The sequence below is a fragment of the Peromyscus eremicus genome, chromosome 9 (assembly GCF_949786415.1).
Source record: "Peromyscus eremicus chromosome 9, PerEre_H2_v1, whole genome shotgun sequence".
NCBI classification, from domain to species: domain Eukaryota; kingdom Metazoa; phylum Chordata; class Mammalia; order Rodentia; family Cricetidae; genus Peromyscus; species Peromyscus eremicus.
The window spans coordinates 86,038,722-86,059,356 of NC_081425.1; the positions used below are offsets into that span (position 1 = coordinate 86,038,722).

The 20,635-nt window shown below is 44.0% G+C and overlaps 1 protein-coding gene across 1 annotated transcript in view; it reads left to right on the top strand.

Annotated features, from left to right (window-relative positions):
* Cacna2d3 (calcium voltage-gated channel auxiliary subunit alpha2delta 3) overlaps positions 1-20,635 on the top strand; it is an 827,473-nt gene that overhangs the window by 685,942 nt on the left and 120,896 nt on the right. Inside the window, exons 22-27 of the mRNA XM_059274534.1 lie at positions 2,045-2,090; positions 2,224-2,321; positions 4,828-4,921; positions 8,209-8,304; positions 13,328-13,449; positions 16,314-16,394. Of these exons, the coding sequence (XP_059130517.1) occupies positions 2,045-2,090; positions 2,224-2,321; positions 4,828-4,921; positions 8,209-8,304; positions 13,328-13,449; positions 16,314-16,394 (537 nt within the window). The remainder of the gene's footprint in view (positions 1-2,044; positions 2,091-2,223; positions 2,322-4,827; positions 4,922-8,208; positions 8,305-13,327; positions 13,450-16,313; positions 16,395-20,635) is intronic.

A 20,635-nucleotide genomic window follows, 5' to 3' on the forward strand; every position in this document is an offset into this window, starting at 1 on the left:
TCTCCTTCTCTCTGGCTTTCCTCCTGCACACAATTGTCTTGCAGTCTTTTGGACCATATTTCTGGTGACTATCTCCTTCCTGTGTGTTCCACAGCTGTTAGGCTGAGCCATCACTTGAGAGAATTTCAGAACTAAGCAAGAAATTAGTTTGAATACTTAGCAGGGTGCAGGGTGCAGGGGGGGCGGGGGAGGAGGCGATGAGTGTCTAGTTATCCACACAAATGAGATCAGATCTTCCTCTCCCCATGGGTCCTCTGTAAATAAAAGGACTCAGCCCTGTCAGCTCTCTGAGTAAAAGAACCCAGGAAAGATGATTTCCCTGAGGCTGCTAGCCAAAAGTTCTCATCTGTGAGAGCTTTGGTCTGATCATAGCTCTCTTCTGTTCCTGGAATGGAAAGTTCTTTGAGGATGGTACCCATATTCTAGGAGTTCTGTAGCTAGGAAGGCTCCTCTGCAAGATGACTGGGTTTTCCACATACTTTGCCAATGCCTGCTGCTACCAAGGTGATGAACAGGAAGATTTACTCAGAACTGTAAGAGGTCAGGGCTGAGGGTTTAGCTCAGGGGTAGAGCATTGGCCTTGCAGTCACCACATCCAGGGTTCAGTCCTCAGCACCCCTAAGACAGTGTTGAAGCTTGAATCCTGAGCTGGTCTTCCTACTAATACTGTGTCTCTTCAAAACCTCCTTTGACACGTTGCTTCTTTTAGATAGTTGTATACAGTGATTATTGAATAAATTGGGTACATGTTATTAGTCTCAGCTTCCTTATAGGTAAGCTGATAAACTAGTGTTCAACAGCTTACTTCCTATAGAACTAAATAATATTATGTTGTACGTCTAGTATTTTAGACATTTGCATTTGGCAAGGGTTGGAGTACAGTGAGTCATTTGAGAAATTGATTTCCTGAAACATTACAAATATTCTAACAGTACCTAAGCATATTTGGAAGTGCTGGTCTGCAGATGACCCATTGAAATCAGAGAAAGAGGCTGGCTCTACAGAGTGTCTTATCTCATTAGTGTTGTTGTTTCAAATGCCGGAGGCGAAGTATCCTCTAAAACGTTTATTTAGCTATGATTTTAGAGGCATGAGGTTCAAGATTGGGTGGCCACATTCAGTTGGCTTTCTGGCAGCAACACAACACAGAAAGGTGGAAAGCAATGTTACTGTGTAGAAGAGGGCCTCTCAGACAAATGAGGAAGCAAGAGGCCCATTTCTGTGAGCACAGCATTAATCTCTTCAGAGCGTAGTAACCCCATTACCTAATCACTTTCCATTAAGTCCCACTCTTAAAAGTCCCTACCCTCTCAATGTTGTCTTATCAGGGTTCAAGTTCCCAACACACACACACACACACACACACACACACACACACACACACACGGGCACAGATCCTTGGAAGACAAACCATATCAAAACAATAGCATATATCAGGAAGTCTGGAGTATTCTATGAAACTCCCAGCTTCTATGCCAGCCTCACCTCTACTGACTACTTTTCTAGACAGATAACTCACTTTCACTTAGAATCCTTTAACAACTACTAGCCTTCTTTGCTGGCTGAAAATAATTGAGTATTAATAATCTCATATATTTCAACCCATAATATCATTCTCATAACTATGTGTCAGGTAGGGACTATATCATTCTTGTTTAATGCATGAAGAAAATACAGAGAAGTAAACTTGTTAGCATCACACAGGAGTTAAATGGCCTGGCCCAGTTCTCAGTTCAGACTCCATGGAGCTCCAGAATCTGTCTCCCTGGCCATCCCATTAGATATGCTCTTCATTTTCATAAGGCTGAGATTTCTCTGGAATGAACACCAAAGGAATATGGCGGTGCTGGCCACAGCAGGGTGAAAGCATGATCTGGATGACTTTTTACATGTGTCCAGAATCCTTGTTCTCCAGCATATCCCTTTGGAGTTATCTACTGTGAACCTGCTCCCTCACAAGGGACATCCTAGAATGTTTGAGGTCTGCAGGAGGAAGAGGAGGAGAAAGAGTGATACTTAATAATGCTTTGTCCTTGGCTTCCAGGCCTACATGACTTAGAACATCCTGATGTGTCCTTGGCAGATGAATGGTAAGACTCTGAAAGTCCTTCATCAGCTTCAGGATGTGTTGCCCTCTTACCCAGTTTTCCTGGTTCAAATGCAAAGTGGGAAGATGCTGTGAATATTTATATGTTCTCCTTTGGGACCCTGCCGCATTCTTAGGTCCTACTGCAACACTGACCTGCACCCAGAGCACCGCCATCTGTCTCAACTGGAAGCTATTAAGCTCTACCTCAAAGGCAAAGAGCCTCTACTTCAATGTGAGTGTGCTCTCAAAGGATGCCTGTGGTTGTGGGGAGGGACAGGAGCTGCAAAGCCATTAAGGAGCCTCGAGTTTCCAGAGCAGCCTTTGCCTTTGTACAGATTGTCCATTATACCTAGCCACGTCTCTTCCTATAGGAAAACATGAGAAACAATGTAAGTTATAACCATAGTATTCTTAACCACATTGGATCTGCACTCCCAGACCATCTAGTTAAACAGCTGGGTAAGATGGAGATGATGAAGGTGGACAGAGATTGCACATCTCTGCTATCCTCGCCTCCTTCTACAAATAAGGAACTGGGGCTGGCCAAAGAATTACCCCATGCAAATACCTAGGTCTCATGGTCCTCCAAGAGTGGGCAGTGCCCCCAGCATCTGTTGCCTCTTATTCTGTTCCTACCAATGACCCTGGCAAATGCTCTGTGAGAACTAAATGGCTGGTGACCATGGCCCAGGGGTAGAAGCCCTACCTACTGAAAGGCAGGAGCTCTGGATGCTCCCCTACGGCCTGAGCAGACCCTCCCCATGACAAGGTAGTTTAAGTAGCTGCAACTTGAACAGAGGGATTCACCAAAAAGAAACATGGTACCTGCTCCCCCTTCAGTGGGCATCCATCGCTTATCAATGATGGGAAACCTGCTTGACATGTGGTGTCTTACAGAATAACCAAAGCAGTTCCGGCAGAGGTGTGTGGAGACTCTCCAGCCACGCACTGACAGTTTCATGGGCTGGATCTGCTTTTGGGGTTATCCTCTGGTAGGAAAAGGATCAGATGGGCAACAGATGAACCCAATTTTTCATTTCTTTGAACTTGCTAATTACTATATCAAAAAAACATATCTCAAGCATAGAGATACTATGAAAATGTATTTTTAAATTAAGCTTTTTTTAAATCATTTTTTATGTGTATGGGTGTTTTACCTACATGCACCACCTGAGTGTCTGGTGCCCACAGAGGCCAGAAGAGAGCATTGGATGCCCTAAAACTGGAGTTACAGATGGTTGTGAGCCACCATATGGGTGGGTGCTCAGAATCAAACTCAGAGCCTTCGTGAGAGCAGTGAGTGGTCTTAACGGCCGAGTTACCTGGCCAGCTCCAAGTTCAGCTTCTGTTAGTTACCCCTTAGCTTCTTAATATGGTGTGATGTTTGCTTCAGGTGCTCATTAAGGAAGAAACATCAGAGTTAGTCCTGAAGGCTTTGTGTATCCCTGCCCTGGGCCCTCTCCCTCCCGGAAAGAATGACTGTCTGTATTCAGTCATCATTCTCATGTGTCTTGCTCATATTGTTACTGTTTAAGTGGGTTTCCATGAACAGTGTATGGCATTCTTTTCGTTACCTTGCATATTAAGGGTATGTACAGAATTTACCATTCCTCATCCCAAACTCCAGAATCCCTAATCTGAAAAATGTTTAAGCAACAATAGTGACACTACAACAGGCATAAAATTCACTTGTTTTATGGACAAAATCACCTTAAAATGTTGTTTGCAATTATATGCAGATTTTATATTTGAGGTGTATATGAAAAAATGAATTTTGTGTTTACACCCATGTCCTACCCCATATCTCAGTATGTATTCCAAATATTATAAAATCCCCAAAGTCTGAAATATGGGTTATTTTGGTATCAGACATTTAAGTTAAGAGACCCTCAGGATGTAGGCATACTGTTATATTATATGAATTACTACATACAATAGTATAATGTACAGATATACGTATAGCTCCCGTTTACTCTTCATACTTAGGAAGTTTCTTTGTGTGGATCATTTATCTTGATTGAGTTTGTTTGCCTTGTCCACAGGATTCCGCTATATAATCGTATCTAAACTTATTCAGCATCTTTCTGACAATGTGTTAAATTGTCTATAGTGTTTACTTTTTATCCTTTGTACTCTCACGTAAACGGAATACTGGCCTGCCTCTAAGACGCCTCTCTTAGACTCATAATCTCCTACCGTTCAGCCTCTTCTACAGCCCTGTGCCCAGTAGTCTTTGGATAGGGACAGCTATCTCCCATTAAAATGAGAGAGAGTCTTAAATGGAAGAAATCACATGCTATGTGTTCCCATAATTCTCAGTTGCGATATCCTGTTCTCATGCCCTTCTGAATGCAGAGTACTAAACAAGTGATGACTATAGGGAGAGCCAGAGGCAGCTTTTCCAGGGGTTCTGGCTTCCCATCTCCAAAATTAGGACTCAGCATGCTGGCCCTGGCATGAACTGTGAGCCGGGAGAAGAGAGCAGAAAACTGAAGTGTGGGACACCCAAGCCTTTCTGCTTGCTACTGTCTCGTCCCATTGCTTGGGGCCCAGTGCGATTACTAGTGTATCAAGTGTCAGGCTGTTTCATATTTTGAGCCAGTGGGAAGTTAACTCATAAAGCAATACCCTGTATAAGAACATAGCCTGCCGACCCCACAAACCAGCCCCATGAACCTCCATGGTGCCTTTCCTTGGAGTCTAGCCAGAGCCTTCTTGTCTTCTGTCCCTCCTAATAGGTGACAAAGAACTGATCCAAGAAGTCCTTTTTGATGCTGTGGTGAGCGCCCCTATCGAAGCCTATTGGACCAGCCTGGCCCTCAACAAATCCGAGTAAGTGGCTGCATGTGTCCGCCTTTGTGGACATTTCCGCACAAGCTCCAAAATATGGTTATGGTTTAAGGAACTAAACTGTTTTAGGAGCCTGGTGTTAAAGTTTTTTAATTTCCCCCTAAGCTCCAAACCGCAAGAGCTAGAGCAGAGTAGCGGCACGGGCTTGGATGGCAGGCTCCTGGACTTGACACGGAATTTGTTTGAGTTTTAACGTTACATGAAATCCAGTCCGTGGAGGTAGGGTGACACTTCCGAAGGGGGTGGGGTGGGGGGAGGAGCTCCCTGCCTTGCCACAGCCCCTCCCCCTTCACAGGCTGGCGTGAACTTGGGAGGAGGCCAGACGAGGGTGTAAGGGGGCTGGGGAAAGGGGTGACTCTTTTCAGTGGGGTGTCGGTTACTGCTCTGTGGTTTTCTATCTGAAGCAGAGGAGGGCGTGCAGGTGGGGGAAATCAAGGGTGGTTGATGTCAAAAACCAGGGCCAGCCCTGTGTTAGCAGCTTGTTATTGTATTATTTTTTACTATTCCCTCTCCCTAGACCCTTAAGTGGTACAGTATTCAGTTCTCTTTGGGTTCCTGTTCTTTATTAGTTTCTTCCTTTGCTTTTCCCTTCCCTTCTATTACATCTATGGTTCATTCTCTCATTGCCATTCATTCTTCATTCATTCATTCTTCATTGATTCATTCATCAAGGGGGGGGGGGTGTTCTGTGTGTACTCACCAGGCAATGGGGAAGCAGAGATCACCCAAGCAGAAGACACAGTGGTCGCTCTCCTGGCTTCTATGGTATATGAAGTCATTTACGCTTGTGATAACTCTAGTGAAGACAAGAAGACAGGTAGACTATGACGAGGCCTACGGTAGATAGGGGCAAGGGGAACTTTAGGAAGATGGACTGGCAAGGCCTAGAGCCACTAGATGAGAAAATACTCCACATGTTTGAAGAATTAGAGGTTGTTACAGAAATGTGGGGGGCAGGAGGGGGTGGTGTCAGGCAATGACAGGAAGCTGCAGCAGGCTGGGGAGCTCTGGACCTTGAGGGTCCGAGAAGAAATTTTGGAATTTTTTTTAACTTTACTATTATTATTGTTGTTGTTGTTGTTGTTATTGCAGTAGTGGGAATTGAACCTAGTGTGTGGCACATGTTAGGCAAATGTTCTACCATTGAGCTGTATCCCCTGCCCTCAAGATTTTGGATTTTATATTCAGAATCTTGGAAAATCATTGAAGGCTTTTAAGTAAGGAACAGGACAAACAGATTTGCTTTTGTTTTTATAAAATCAAGCTCTCTATTGCTGTATATAAAATGGGGTATAATGGGGTAAGAACAGCAGCACAGGTTCTGTGATACTCAGGTATCTACCATATGTACCAGGCCAGTGGGCACAAACAGATGAAGCCCACATATGGCTTGCTCCAGTGCTTGAGATCCTCCACCCCTACACCACGACATGTTGGTGGTTGGTGTGTGAGCCAAGAGAGGCTGAGCCTCCCGCTTCCATTCCCAGATTAGCACAATGAGCACTGGGAAGATAGAGCTGTTTTCCAGAACAGAAGATAAGGAGGAGGAGCAGACTGTAGCCACACATGGCCAGAGCCTTTTCAGACACTGGGGCTGGAGTCTCACCAGGGAAAACTTCAGGTGTACAGTCTAATGTGAGGCTGGGCTTCCATGGAGAGACCGCCATGCCATTATTCCTTGGGCTGCCCTCTTACCTGCATAGATCATGTTCCCTACAAGATTGGGAAAGAATCAAAGTTTGTCCTAGCATTTCTTTCTCTCACAAATTGTAAGTGTTTCTTTTAGTGTCGTATGAAACTCTGAATTTGGAGCAAAGATTGCTGACTCACTCCTCACACATGCTACAAATTCCTTAAATGGTAGCTTATCCTGCTGTCCACATCTGTAACTGATTGGATAACCTTCCAATTTGGTGTAGGCTACCAACAGAGCTAAATGCAGCGTGTTGGTTTTTACTCACTCCCCTATGTACTTAAAGGTAGTACTGACGTACTGGCCACCTTGTCTACTGTCAAAGCTGAAGAAATCAAAAACCTTATATTGAAAATGACAAGGACAGTGCTTTGGAACATGTTGCTACTAGCATCTAAGACAGAGAAACAGCACAAGAATTGTATTCCTAAGTTGCATGTTGGGAAAACTGTGCTTATGGAAAAGGACCTCCCTTTTTCTCAAAGCAGAATTGCCTGTTGAAATCTCCCAAAGAGCGTGTTCAGTCACTAGAGCTGCTCTGGGGGATGGAACACCATTGTGATGAGTGTCCTTGACAAAGACAGTCGCTGGAGTTTCTATGCCTGGTGCGCTCTCGGGGTGTGGAAGGAGCCCTTTAAATGCACCTCCGTTCTCCTCCCTTTAGCTGAGTGCCTGACAGAAGCAAGCAAAGTGAGGAGGACTTACTTTGGCTCATAGTCTCAAGGAGTTCAGTTCCTGGTCACCTGGCCCCAGGGACGTGTGCAGAGCATCATGGTGGCAAGAGCGTGTGAACCCTTCACTTCAAGATAAATAGGGGTGGAAGTAGGGACAATATTTCTCCTAAAGCTCTGCCCCCGGCGATTTCCTTTCACCAGCTACGTACATCCTTCTCATCCTTCTGTAGTTTCCAGAACTGCCCAAAAGAGCACTGCCACCTGAGGACCAAGTCCCCAGCACATGAGCCTTCTGGGGAGTTGTTCATAAACATTATTTCACTCATCTCTTTGGGAATGGTTTTGAGAATAAGGTCTGTGCTCAGATCAGAGCTATAAATTCTTTTCCAGCTGTGTAGAATTCCAGGCTGTGGGATACTACAAAGTTGGCTCAATGGCTCCACTCCTTTCCTTCCACAGGGAAGACCTGACTGACGTTCCTCAGACCAGAAATACACTTGGTAGCCTCACAGTAAAAACACACCCTGTGGATATCTTCCCATCTTCCCCCTGAGTCTCAGGCTGCTCTCTCTAGGCTTGTACCAAGAACCTTGAGATGAGAAGTGTTTATGGTTGGAAGTGCATCCCCCCCCCCCCCCCGCCATTCTGTATTTGTGGGCAGGGGATTCCTTCATTTTTTCTGAAAGTCTCTTCATGCAAGCTGTGTCAGGGATAAGAGTCGTCTGGCCCTGGCGCATGTGTGGATGCGTACATGTTCACCTGCGGGGGTTTCCCTGGTGACTTTTAAAGTTCAGGTTTCAAAGCTGCCGTTTTTGTCAAACATTCTGTGAGTCTTGAAGTGTAAAAGCCATTATCTGCTTACTGTCTCAAAGCACTCCCTGACGTCTGCTGTTCTGTTTCAGGAATTCTGACAAGGGTGTAGAGGTTGCCTTCCTTGGCACTCGCACAGGCCTCTCAAGAATCAACCTGTTCGTGGGGGCCGAACAGCTCACCAATCAGTAAGTAGGGGGCCCCCTCTGCAGGGCCCAGTGAATGCCTCAAAGCGGAGATTCAAAGGGGGCTTACTTCATTTCTTGAGGTTCAGGCCGATCAAGGTCTGCTGAGAATCTTCCTCTCTCTTCTACTACGGGAGGCCCCAGTGCACATGTTCACATGTCAGTTGGCCCCTCCACAACCCTTTGTTCCTCAAAGTCGTTGGCTTCTGTCCGCTGTCCTGGAGTCCTCTTCTGCCTGGTGAGTCATTAGGACTTAACTTGGGAGATGATGCAGCTGCCTGGGAACAGCTGGAGGAAAGGACGTGCAGGGCTCCTGACTCAGATGTCCTGAAGCTCTTCCCAGGAATTACTGCCAGGGTCTCAGGTCTGCTCCCGATTTGTTTATGTCTCAGTAAACCTCTGTGCCTCCATGCACAGCTTGAGAGGACACAGACTCTCACCCAGAGGTGGGCTCTCTGAAGGCACCAGGATTGTCATTGTCTCCATGTAGCTCCCAAGAGACCTCAGGGAACAGGGACCAACAGTAGCCACATCTAGCTCCCAGCTGTTTATTCAATCGTGCTTAGTCCCAATACATCATGAGCTCCCAGCCCTCAGTCACCAGATGGGTGTTTCACCCACACGGGTCCATAGTCTGAATGTTTCCCAAGTTTGTTAATATGTTTTCTCCCATCACTTTTCTCTGATCCGGGGGCATTTTTAGGTCAGGGACAAATGGGGCCTAAGATTCAGCAAAGTCGGATGTGTTTAATAACTGACTGAGTTCAGAGGTTCCCAGCAAACCTTACACACCAGACCTTTAAGCACAGTGAGGAATCCATGTAGTGGTCATGAGTTTGAGAGACCCTTGGGGTCTCAGAAGGGACATGCTCCTCGAGGTCTAGTTCAGCAGTGTTCCTTCCTGTTGGATGGGACCCTGGTGCCAGCCAAGTCTGGCAAGTGGTAGATAGGTCAGTTTCTATACGTTTGGCAAGATTGGCTTTGAATACCTTTTCAAGGTCTTTCTCTTTACTAGAAGCTCACATCTATCATTTTGGAGGTTAGCTTTCATTGAAATTTGACTTTTTAAAGCTCTCTTTAGCTGTTTACCTTCAAACAAGGCTTCTTCTAGAAAGCAGGTTGCCAGGAAGGATGAGAAGTGTTGAGCTACACATTGTTTTCTCCAGGGAGGGGCCAGAGAGTGATCAAAGGCAGAAATCCGTTTCCTATTTCTTAGAGAAGCAGACTGTACTGTTGCTAGTGCTGATATTAAAACAAGTGAACAATAATAGTAATAGGTTTTCCTCTGGGCCCATGGCCCACCTAGTCTCGGGTTCTTGGCCTCATTAACAGTGTTGAGCATAGGTTCCATTCCATGGAGTGGGCCTTCAATCCAATAAAAAGTGGTTGCCCACTCCCCAAACATTCATGCCGTTACTGCACCAGTGGGCATATCTTATAGACAGGTCCTTATTATAGCTCACAGGGTTCAGAACTGTGTGAGATTAATGATTTCTTTTTCCTTCCGGTAGCGTGTGCAGCACCTTCTAGCACTATGAATGCTAGCCATGAGGAGTGAAGCTTCCAGTTGAGTACAGCCAGATTTCTTCATGTCCTATGCCATAACGACTATATGATGTCTTTAGCAATAGGGTCTTACCATCCAGTCGTGGAGGGTAACAAATAGCATTGGCACTATCCTCTCGTGTTGAGCGGGGCCTGTGGGACCCCTTTAACCAATGAGTCAAAAAGAAGTGGAGTAGAAGTGGGTATAAAGTTCTGCCCCTAGCCATGAAGTTATTCATAAATGAGAGCCAGAGAGAGAGAGAGAGAGAGAGAGAGAGAGAGACAGAGACAGAGAGAGACAGAGACAGAGAGACAGAGAGACAGAGAGACAGAGAGACAGAGACAGAGAGAATCAGTTTTCTTCAATAGAGTGACACCAGAAATATTAACCCTACTACAGGATAGGCCACATGCTCAGGAGTAGTTGGCCAATATAAATCAGACCCCATGGTTTTTAATGTCATTTTTATTTTCTGTTTAAGAGAGAAAGATTGTTGTTAGGTGGATATATACGATAGACAACAGACCCACAGTTGACGGTATCAGACTGCCTGATGCATTTTACTCACGGGCCTCCTTTCTGATCACCTGGAAAGTGCAGATTATCGTCACCTTTGTTATTGTGAGGATCAGATCCCTGCCACCTAAATAGTCATTCCTGCCTTGGTGAGTGCCAAATCCATGGCATTGCTAAGACCCACAGCAGATGCTCACTGACTGACTGGGTATGCTGGATGAGAGGATGGCAATTTTATCATTTTTTTTAAAGTTCAGGGGTAGATTTCTGGAAAGGAGTGTTGTTAGTAAGGGCCAGTAAGCAGATGTAAGGCACCTATACCAAAGCTGTCACAAGTCTGCTGTGGTAAATCCTAGGAGCATCACAATTTTATGACAATATTAACACAACTGGTCATTTACAAAGGAAGATAGTCATACCTACCACTGAGGGAATTTTAGGGAATTGGGGAAATACTTTAAAGAAAGAAAATTGTTTCACAGAGCTTTTATCTGTGTGTGGGATCGTATGGAGTGCTTGCTGAGTGCCTAGGCCTGAGGATATTGAGGAGAACAGTGTTTCTGTCTTTCCAGAAGATTGAGGCCTGCTAGTGTGGCTGCAGGGACAGCAGTTTCAGAATTAGAATCTAGAGAGTGGCCTCCCATGTCATATGGGTTTTCTTTCAATGGAGTGGTATATACTTTTGGGGTGAGAATCAAAAGAATACTGACTAGTCACATCCTAAAACTAAAGATTGATTTTCTGAATTGAATGCCAAAGTTCATGAAACCACCAAGTTGGAGCCTAGTAAGTAAATCTTCTCCTCTTCTTGGTCAATGGACTGAAAATGGAGCCATTACAGATCCAAGATTGCTGGTTCCACACTTAGCCTTTGTCCCCTGAATGGCCTCTCTTCCTGAAAGATGCTTGCAGATGGTGGACTAGTGAGGCCAGAATTTCCTTTCTTCAGGTGTGATCTATCATCAGAAAGTCCCCAGAGACTGTAGAGTGACTGTGCTCTCTGGAGGAAGTTGAGTTCAACAGATATTCATTGGGACTTCAGGACAGTAGTCACCTTATCCTAGGAGAGAGGCCCCAAGTCACTTAGTGGGAATCTGAAACTAGATAGTTCCAAACCCTGTATACTGCCTTTCCTCTACATTCACACATACCTATGAAAAAGTTTAATTTGGGGCTAGGAATATAGTAGGCAATTAACATAATAATTAATGATGAATAGAACCATTATAACAGTATAGTATAATAAAGTTATATGAATGTCAGTTATTTCTCAAAATGTCTTATGTTATTTGCTCTCTGTAGGATGATCTGAGATAAGATGATTTACTGCTGTGTGCTGAGGTGATATGGGTTGAAGAGTGTAGGCCTTGTACCATAGCTTGGGGCTACCAGGTTACACAAGCCCTACCATTACAGTCAGTGTGACTCACAGATAAACATCCAATGACTAATGGGCAGGTAATGTATGCAGCAGGGATGTGCTAGCCAAAAGAGTGTTCATGTCCTTGGTGGAATGAAATGATACTTCAAGAATTTTCATCAAAGCGACACACAATTTAAAACCTACAAGTTAATTTTTTTCTGTAAATTTCCAGGTAATATTTTCAACCATGGTTGACTATCAGTTTCCAGTACACAGAAAGCAAAGCTGTAGATAAAGAGGGCTATCTTGATTTCTTTTCCAGCCACTGTGAGCAAAACAGTTAAAGCAAGAAAGAGGTTCTTTGGCTCACAATTTCGATTTACAGTCCATCATGGCAGGGAGGTCCTGGTGGCAAGGGCTTGAGAAAATGTTCACATTCCTTCCCAGTCAGAAGCAGAGAGAGCAATGGATTCATGAATACACCCAAGTGCTAAGCTTGTCTTTCTCATTTTATATAGTCTAGGATTCTCCCATCCAGTGAGTCGTTCTGCCTACAATTAAGATGGGTCTTCCTACATCAATTAACAGAGTCAAGAAAATTTCTCACAGACATTCTCAGAGGGTAACATTAATCTGAACAATCACTCACAGTTATGCCTAGAGTCACTCTAGGGAGTGAGTTGACAAGGAACACTAGTCACCGTGATGACTATATATTTAGGGCTCTTTAGAGAGATACATAAGGCTGAGCAAAATGCTGTCCACAGAGGTTTGGGGAAAGAGATGTGACAATGTGTAAATTAGGCCCAGAGAACAAGAAGGCCCTGTGACTAAGTGGCTCAGAGACTGGAGTGAGACAAGAACTTTGATGTGTGTCGTGTGTCTAGATTCAGGAGAGATGGAGACCATTTCTTCAGTATACTTTGTGATGCTTTTTAAGTTTGTAAACAACAAATTCTTAAAGGATACATACATACACACACACACACACACACACACACACACACACACACACACACACTGTGCTATGTTGGGGAGGTGACAAATATGGCAATTCCTAACTGACTTTTCCTATAATAGATGCACATATTTGAAAAAATTATATTGTACTCCATAAGCTCTACACATTAGTCATCTACTAAAAATATTTTTTTAATAAAAAGAGTGATTTTGACTTTGAGAGGATGCAGTGGGAAAGAGAATGCACATAGATGGTGTTCTCCTTAGAAAGAAATGCCATGGGCAAGGGGCAGGGAGACCAGGAAGGAAGAGGGAACCACAGAGGGCCCAGGAGCCATCCTGTATGCCTAGAGAGAAGGAACATAGGCAAAGAAGAACCTGAACATCCTTATGGGGGCCACTTTTCCCTCCCTTACACATTCCCAGTAGTTTCCCTGATATAGTGGAGATGTATTCTCAGAATCTGACTACCAGACTCTAGAAGTTTTTTTTTGAGTGAAGTGTTGACTTGGGTCTCCATTGGGCTGTGGGGGGCAAATTGGACTTTTCCAAAACGACCATGGTCCCTCCTGACAAAGGCTCTTGGATCTACTGTGTGCATCTTGACCTTGATGCACAGCACTCTTCTCATCCATTTTCAGGGACTTTCTGAAGGCTGGAGACAAAGAAAACATCTTTAATGCGGATCATTTCCCTCTCTGGTACCGACGAGCTGCTGAACAGATTCCAGGGAGCTTCGTCTACTCCATCCCCTTCAGCACAGGTGAGGCAGGGCTCTTCCTGTTTCACTCTGCTGGCCTGGTCATTGTGGGGCTTTGCCTGAATCCTCAGGGGAGCCAAGTTCAGTCTTCAGAGCCGATGCAAAACACTGGGTCTCCAATGCAATAGAGGCGTGTCTTAGCCAAATGGTGCAAAGAGCATTTTAAGGGAAACGGTTGACGTTTTGCATCCTATTAAACTTGAGGACAAACTTCTCAATTTGTTTTCAATATCCATGTAAAAGAAGGTTCAAGCATCCTTTGCTAGAAACTTCTGTGATTTGCACGCCTTCAGACATATATAATATTCTCATTCTCTCTCTCTCTCTCTCTCTCTCTCTCTCTCTCTCTCTCTCTCTCTCTGTCTTAGATAAGATCTTGTTTTCCTTGGCTAACTTGGTACTCACAATGTAGCCCAGAATAGCTCAAACTTGATGGCAATCAGTTCTCCTGCCTCTGCTTCCCAAGAGCTAGGATTATAGGTGTGTACTCACACACCCAGCAGGACCAAGGCTTTGTATACTTGTATACTCTTCACTCACTTGCTGCAGCAACCAATAAGATCCATAGAACTAAGAATTTTTATAGTTTTAAATTGTGAAAAAATTTAAGTTACCCACCCCTCACATACACTAAAATCCAAATGTTGGCTTATGTTAACCAGTGTTAGATGGAAGACACATTGGACACTTCAGTTACCCCTGGATTTTTGTCATCTTGTGCTTTAGAACTTGCAATATCCTGTCTGTAGAACGCTATATATGGAACATTCTAGAAGCTTCAGAGAATGAGAGCCAGTCTCATTGGATTGCTATGGAAAGCTTTCTCAGTTGTTGTACTTATATTAGGGCCTATATTATGTCAATCTCTTGCAAACATTCCTAGCCCAACCTCGACAAAAGTTCCACAGTGCTTGGTGTCCCCTGCATCTGGAAGGCTCGGTGATTTCTCATTCCTGTGAATGTTAGTGCTTGCAGATGGAATGCCTCTGACATTTACAGAAGACATGATGGCAGAGGTCTGATGTGGATGGGCACTGTGGAAAGCACTGACAAGAAGTTACTCTTCTTGTTCTGCAACGAAATACCCAATAAAACACTGTAAGGAATGGCAGGCTCACAATTGAGGAGACTCTGCATTATGGCAGGGAAAGCAGAGCAGTGGGAGCCAGATGGTCAAATTCCATTCATAGCCAGGAAGCAACAATAAATAGGACCAGACCATCAGTTGCAACCCTGTTCCACCAAGTGACCCACTTCCTCCAGCAAAGTTTCACCTCTTCAGGGTTCCCAAATTCTCAAACAATACCCTGACATGAGAACCTAGTGATAAGCGTAAGCCTTATGGGGGAATATATCATATATGAGTCCTTCAATAATGGAGAGACTCGAGAAAAGGTGGAATATCAGTGATGGGATTTTCACAAGGGTGTATAGTAGCCTAGCTGGTAGGTTCTTTTCTAGTGTAATGATTCTGAATATGCTCTGTTCCTTATATGCCTCTGAGCCTGGATATTTGCACATGTATCGTTTCTCATATATGCTTCCAGGTTCTCTGGGACAGAATTTTTTTGCTGGGCATGTCAACCAGGACACATGAACTCTTTATTTCTACCCCAAACCTATGAATGATAACATTTTAATCTCATTTTTACCTTCCTTTATCTTAGTCCCACAAAGCAGAAAACAATACTTAGCTCGCTGACTTTCTGAGTCTGCTAGGAGTCATCAAGGCTAGATATGGGGACTTGCACTGTGGCAGACTCTAGTATCCCTAAATTGTTTTTCATGTATGCTCATATGGGTATGATGACCTTTTTTTTAACCAAGTTACTTTGTCATCCTTTGTGTTTTTCTAGAATAATTATGCTTGGGAAAAAAATCTGATTAATTAAAACTATCTTCATATTGGTTTTGGAAACAGGTTTTTACTGAACATTTAATCTGATTGTATAATGAAAGAAATTGACTTCATTTGTGGTAAAATTGTGAATAATGTTCAATCTTAGAAGATTTTCTGGCTCCTTTTCACTTGGATTTCCTTTAGATTCAAGGGAAATCTATAAAAGCACCAGGTACCTGCCACTGTGGAGAAGCTCCTTGTGTTGACTGCTCAGGAGCAACCTGATTGTTTGGACTTGGACTAAGAGAATATTCTTAATTGCTTGGTCATGAGTTTATTCCAGTTTTGGTTTGCCTTGCCTGGTTCTCAATTCAATGAATTTCATTCAACTCACATTCATTGAGTTCCTTTCTCAGAGGCAGGCACCAGATGAACAGGGCATTCAGAATCCGTGCTCATAACTTGTAGTTAATGGATATTAGAACTGTTTTTACTAAGAGGAAGCCAAAGCTTGCACTCTATTGTTATAACATTAATAGAGTTTAAATAAAGTATTCAGTCTAGTTATCTCCCTACTTAGAGTGTTTTTGTTTAGAAAAACTGTTTTTAGAATTTGAAGTTTACAAACCAGTTAAAATTTGTATAACAAATCAGAATTATAGCAGTCAACTTACTATAACTTCAGAGTTTGCTTTCATGTGGCCTTATTTACAGTGGTAACATAAATGAGACCACAGACACGAGTAAACATCTCCGTGAATACCCACGGGTTACAAAACCTGTGGTCTGCATGGTAGCCAATGGTTTCAGTATGAAGAACTGGATTCTCCCCAGAGCAGGCGGCAACAACTCATCACGTTGCTTCCAGAATCAATGGCAGAGTGTTCACATCCTAGAGCATTCTCGACTCTGGGAACAGAGTCCCAGCACACTTTACAGATTAATGGCTGTGGGCCAGTACGGTTGTTCTCTATCCGTTGACCTCAGAACTCTTCATTTTTTACTATGGTGAGTTCTCTTTCTATAGGAACAGTCAACAAAAGCAATGTGGTGACAGCAAGCACCTCCATCCAGCTCCTAGACGAACGGAAATCTCCCGTGGTGGCAGGTAAACGATGATTTTGGTCGTCAAGTATGATACGCGCAGGGCTTCTATTTTGTCTAGCACACTCACGCTCCTAAAGGTAGGTTTCAAGAAGAGAAAAACTGAAACATCATTTCTTCAGCTCTCCGTTGCCTCCTTCATACTAAGTAATCACCTATGGCTGGCTGGAAGCTTTTGTTAGTGGCGTTTGCACTGAAGGGCTGGAATCTGCCATAGTTCTCCTATAGAGGCTTGAGAGCCTGCCTGGCATGTAGTCCATTCCTAATACATTATTTCTGGATCCATCGGTTGATGGATGGGTGATATGTGCCAAGCACTCTCCCGATCTGAACTGTTCACCAAAGGGAGTCATTTGTTTTCAGCAGCCTCCCTCATGAAGTTGTACTTCAGAGTGACTTTGAACATCGAGGCCTGTGTCTCTGCATGCTGTGATAATTTGTGGAAAGGGGACCAAAGGGAGCAGAGGAGCAGACCTGACTGGAGTGCTTGCTCTTTGGCTGGGAAGCACTGGCTTCCCCTCCCACTTTCTGACAGGGCCTGTGCATCATAATTATATTAGCAGGGGCTGAACGATCAGGGACTAGCCACTCCGGTTATCCTTGGGTTATTGGATATGACATGGAAGACAGTCTTATGTATTTGACCTGCAGCTTATCTTGAACTAGGCAGACCTACAATTAATCAGCCAGCAGATATGGGCTCTAAGGATTCATGGCTGCTGTCTTCAAATTCTGTCACTTAATGCCTCATGTTCCTTGAGTAAAGTAAGAGACAGGAGCATTTAACTCAGCAAGATTTATTTTTGCTTAAAGGAGGTCGGACTTGCTTACCTCTGGGCTGTTCCAGCCAGCTAATTCTGGAGGCACATTATCTCCTGGGGGTTGGGGTCATAGACAACCGCTGTCCAAGACACAGTCAGGCCAAAGTAGCCCATCTGGTTCAAAATTTCCCTTTAAAATCCTTCCTGTGGGTCTCTTAGTCCGTGATCACAAAGGGCACTCCAGGTCTTTTCTAAAGTCCCCTATCCCAGCTACGTCTGTCCAAGTCTAAAAGGCATGCTCAAATGTGAGCAAATGTCTACTCTTTTATAAATGAGTATGGCCTTGGCTCGCAGCTGTCTATCTAAGCTAACAGGGAACACATACTTTGCAAATGGTTTGCTGGTCTATTATTGAGTAACATAGTTGGCCAGAGACCATGGGCAGGTCACATTTTGGCTCACCTTGAAGGGATAGGAAAGGCATCTCCAATTTGTTGTTCCGAAGTGTGTATCAGCTGGCCCTCATGTTTAGCAGATAATTACAGAGCAAAGCCAAGAAACAGAGTCATCTGGGGAAACCGTGTTTAGTTTGGACCTTTTAAAGTTGGTGACTACTGACCTTCCCTTCCCAACTGTGTTTGAGAGACATGAAATAAAACAGCCTCATTTGGTTTTGATCTTGAAGACGGCTGTGGCTGCGGCCCCATGATGGCAGTGACCTCAGGGGGACCTTTCTGTCTCCCAAAGCAGAACAACGTCTTCAGCACACCCCCTGCTTCTGTGGACTTTGTCTCAACTCTGATGTCAATCACCGGGTGATGAGGCCCTGTAACATTCCACTCTGTATTTTCTCAAATTAGTCAGATACTGTTTACCGCTATGAAATTGAAGGGGCCTTTTTAGTTAGAGAGGCACTCTTGTTTTGGCAGATGAAGATGAACTTGTGAGCAGGCTTGGTCCCCATTAGCAGGCCTCCAGCAGCAGATGGGACACAGCCGACCGGCAGAAATTTGGGGTCCCAATGAAATCCTTGTGTGCAGTTGAAACTTATCTGGAAGAGAAGGTGTACAACTTTGCAAATAGTTCCTAAAGACCCCCTTGAAAAGGCTGTTCCTTGCACAGCCTGACCTGATATGTTCATGTTCATTAGCTGTGTGTGCTAGTTTGAGGGTAGAAAGAGGTTTTTATCCTCGCTTTTACTTGTTTTCTTTTTAAAACAAAAACATTTAGATACTCATCTGTCAATGACACCTTTGAAGAAAGGCCAGTTGGAGTGGGCAAGATTCCATTTGTGCATGAGCCTCAGTGTATAAGCAGGCTCCATCCATCTTCTGGGGCTCTGACAGTGCTTCCCAGCCTCCTCTTGAGGACTCTGCCAGCTCTCCAGCTGCCCGCAGTGTGCCTCGTTTATTTAATGGCTTTCCCAGGGCAATAGGGGACATGACAGGGTCTACCCCGTCTCTCTAGAGCTTTGGAAACCCCTGTGTGTGTCAAGACGCTGATCCATTTTACTGTTAGGATTAGAAATACAAACCTTGGAATGTAAGGTCAGCTTGAATTTGCCGCTCATCTTGTACCTTGCTCAGTTCGTGGTCATGGGTCAGTAGAGGTCTAAGACAGAGTTGAGATTATTAGATCCCTACCTTATTCTCACTTTGGGGATAACATAAGAAAACAAAGAGGAAAATACCTGGATATGGAGAAATGTAAAAATGCCAGGATGTGTAGGAGTGTCACACGTTCACCTTCAGTTTCATTCATTCATTCACTCACTTATTCATTCATTCAGCACAGGACTCTTGCTTTTGCCTCAGGTCACAGCAAGGACTCAGGCACTTGACCTATCCATGAATAATAACTGGTTCTGTATTGACGTTCCTTCCCTCCTCACCCAGTGCATGAAATAGCAGCGATTTTTATATTAATAACAGCATCTAAGGCAAGAGAGACGGCTCAGCAGGTAAGAGCACACCATCCAGCCTTAGGACCCGAGTTCAATCCCTGGAACACATGCACACATATCACAATAATAAATAAATATTTTAAAGCCATGTCAAATAGGGCTCGTGAATTAAACTGCTGTGTAATAGTTTGCAAGGTTCTAGAGGCTGAGGATGGTGTGCTTTTTCCTTTCTCATCCTAAACCACAGCCAGCTGAGAATTTAGACCATGGTGGACAGACCTCAGTGAAATATTATAAGTGAATTGAGATCATAGAAATCTGCTTTGCCCTAACTTACTTATTTGCCAACTCAGGATCCTAAATTATCTAGACCATGGTGGTAATTCTCCACGGGGCTCTCAGTAAGGAGGCCAGTCTTTCTCTACAGTACTGTCTCTATCATACAGGGGTAGAAATGACCTTAGAGGATAAAATATGCATGGTGGGGGGGCAGCTTGAGATATCGGATGGTGAAAGGGGTGGCCCTAATGGGGACTCCTTGAATTATTTGATCTACCTTCCTACTCACCTGCTAGACTCTGACAAATACAAAACATCTAACCTCAGCTTCTGTTCAAATTTCTGAAAAAAAAAAAGGTTTTTGCATGTATATGTGCTAGGCTGGGGTGTGTGCCCAGGTACATGTATGTACTGCTGTGGAGGCCTGGGATTGATGTAAGATACTGTTTTAGATACGATTTTTATTGCTGTGAAGAGACACCATGACTACTCTTATTAAGGGAAACATTTAATTAGGGCTGGCTTATAGTTTCAGAAGTTTAGTCCATTATCATCATGGCAGGACATGGCGGCATGTAGACAGACATGTGCTAGAGAAGGAGCTGAGAGTTCTACATCTTGATCCTGTAGGCAACAGGAAGTGAACTGTGTCACTGGACACAACTGAAGCATAGGAGGCCTCAAAGCCCACCCCCACAGTGACACACTTCCCCCAATAAGGTCATATGTACTCCTACAAAGCCACACCTCCTAATAGTGCCACTCCCTATGAGCTTATGGGGGCCAACTACATTCAAGCTACCACAGATACCTTCTTTGGTCACTCTACTGTATGTATGTATTGAGGTAGGCTCTTTTGTTGAGCCTGGACTTAGTGTTTTGTCTTGTTCACTAATTGGCTCACTCCAGGGATTCCCTGTATCCACTCTCCCCACACAACTTCTTCAGAGACTCTGAAGATCAAACTCTAGTGCTCACACTTGCAGAGCAATCAATTTGCCTGATGGTCAATCTCTCCAGCTCAGACTTCTGAATTTTTAAAATAATTAATTCAGAATTATTAGCAGTTGCTCTGGAATGTATATTTTAACACATCAAAATCTAAAGTTGGTCCCAATTGTGTTCCATTTGACTTCTTAAATACTTTTGAACTCCCCGTAAGCAAAAACTCTCCCAGTTACCCTTTTAGGGCTGATATCTGGTACATATGTGGGAGATGCTGTCCGAATAAGTTATGTAAGGAATATGGGCTTCATTGTCACTTGCTATACAGGAGTATAGAATCTGCTGGCCAGATAAAAG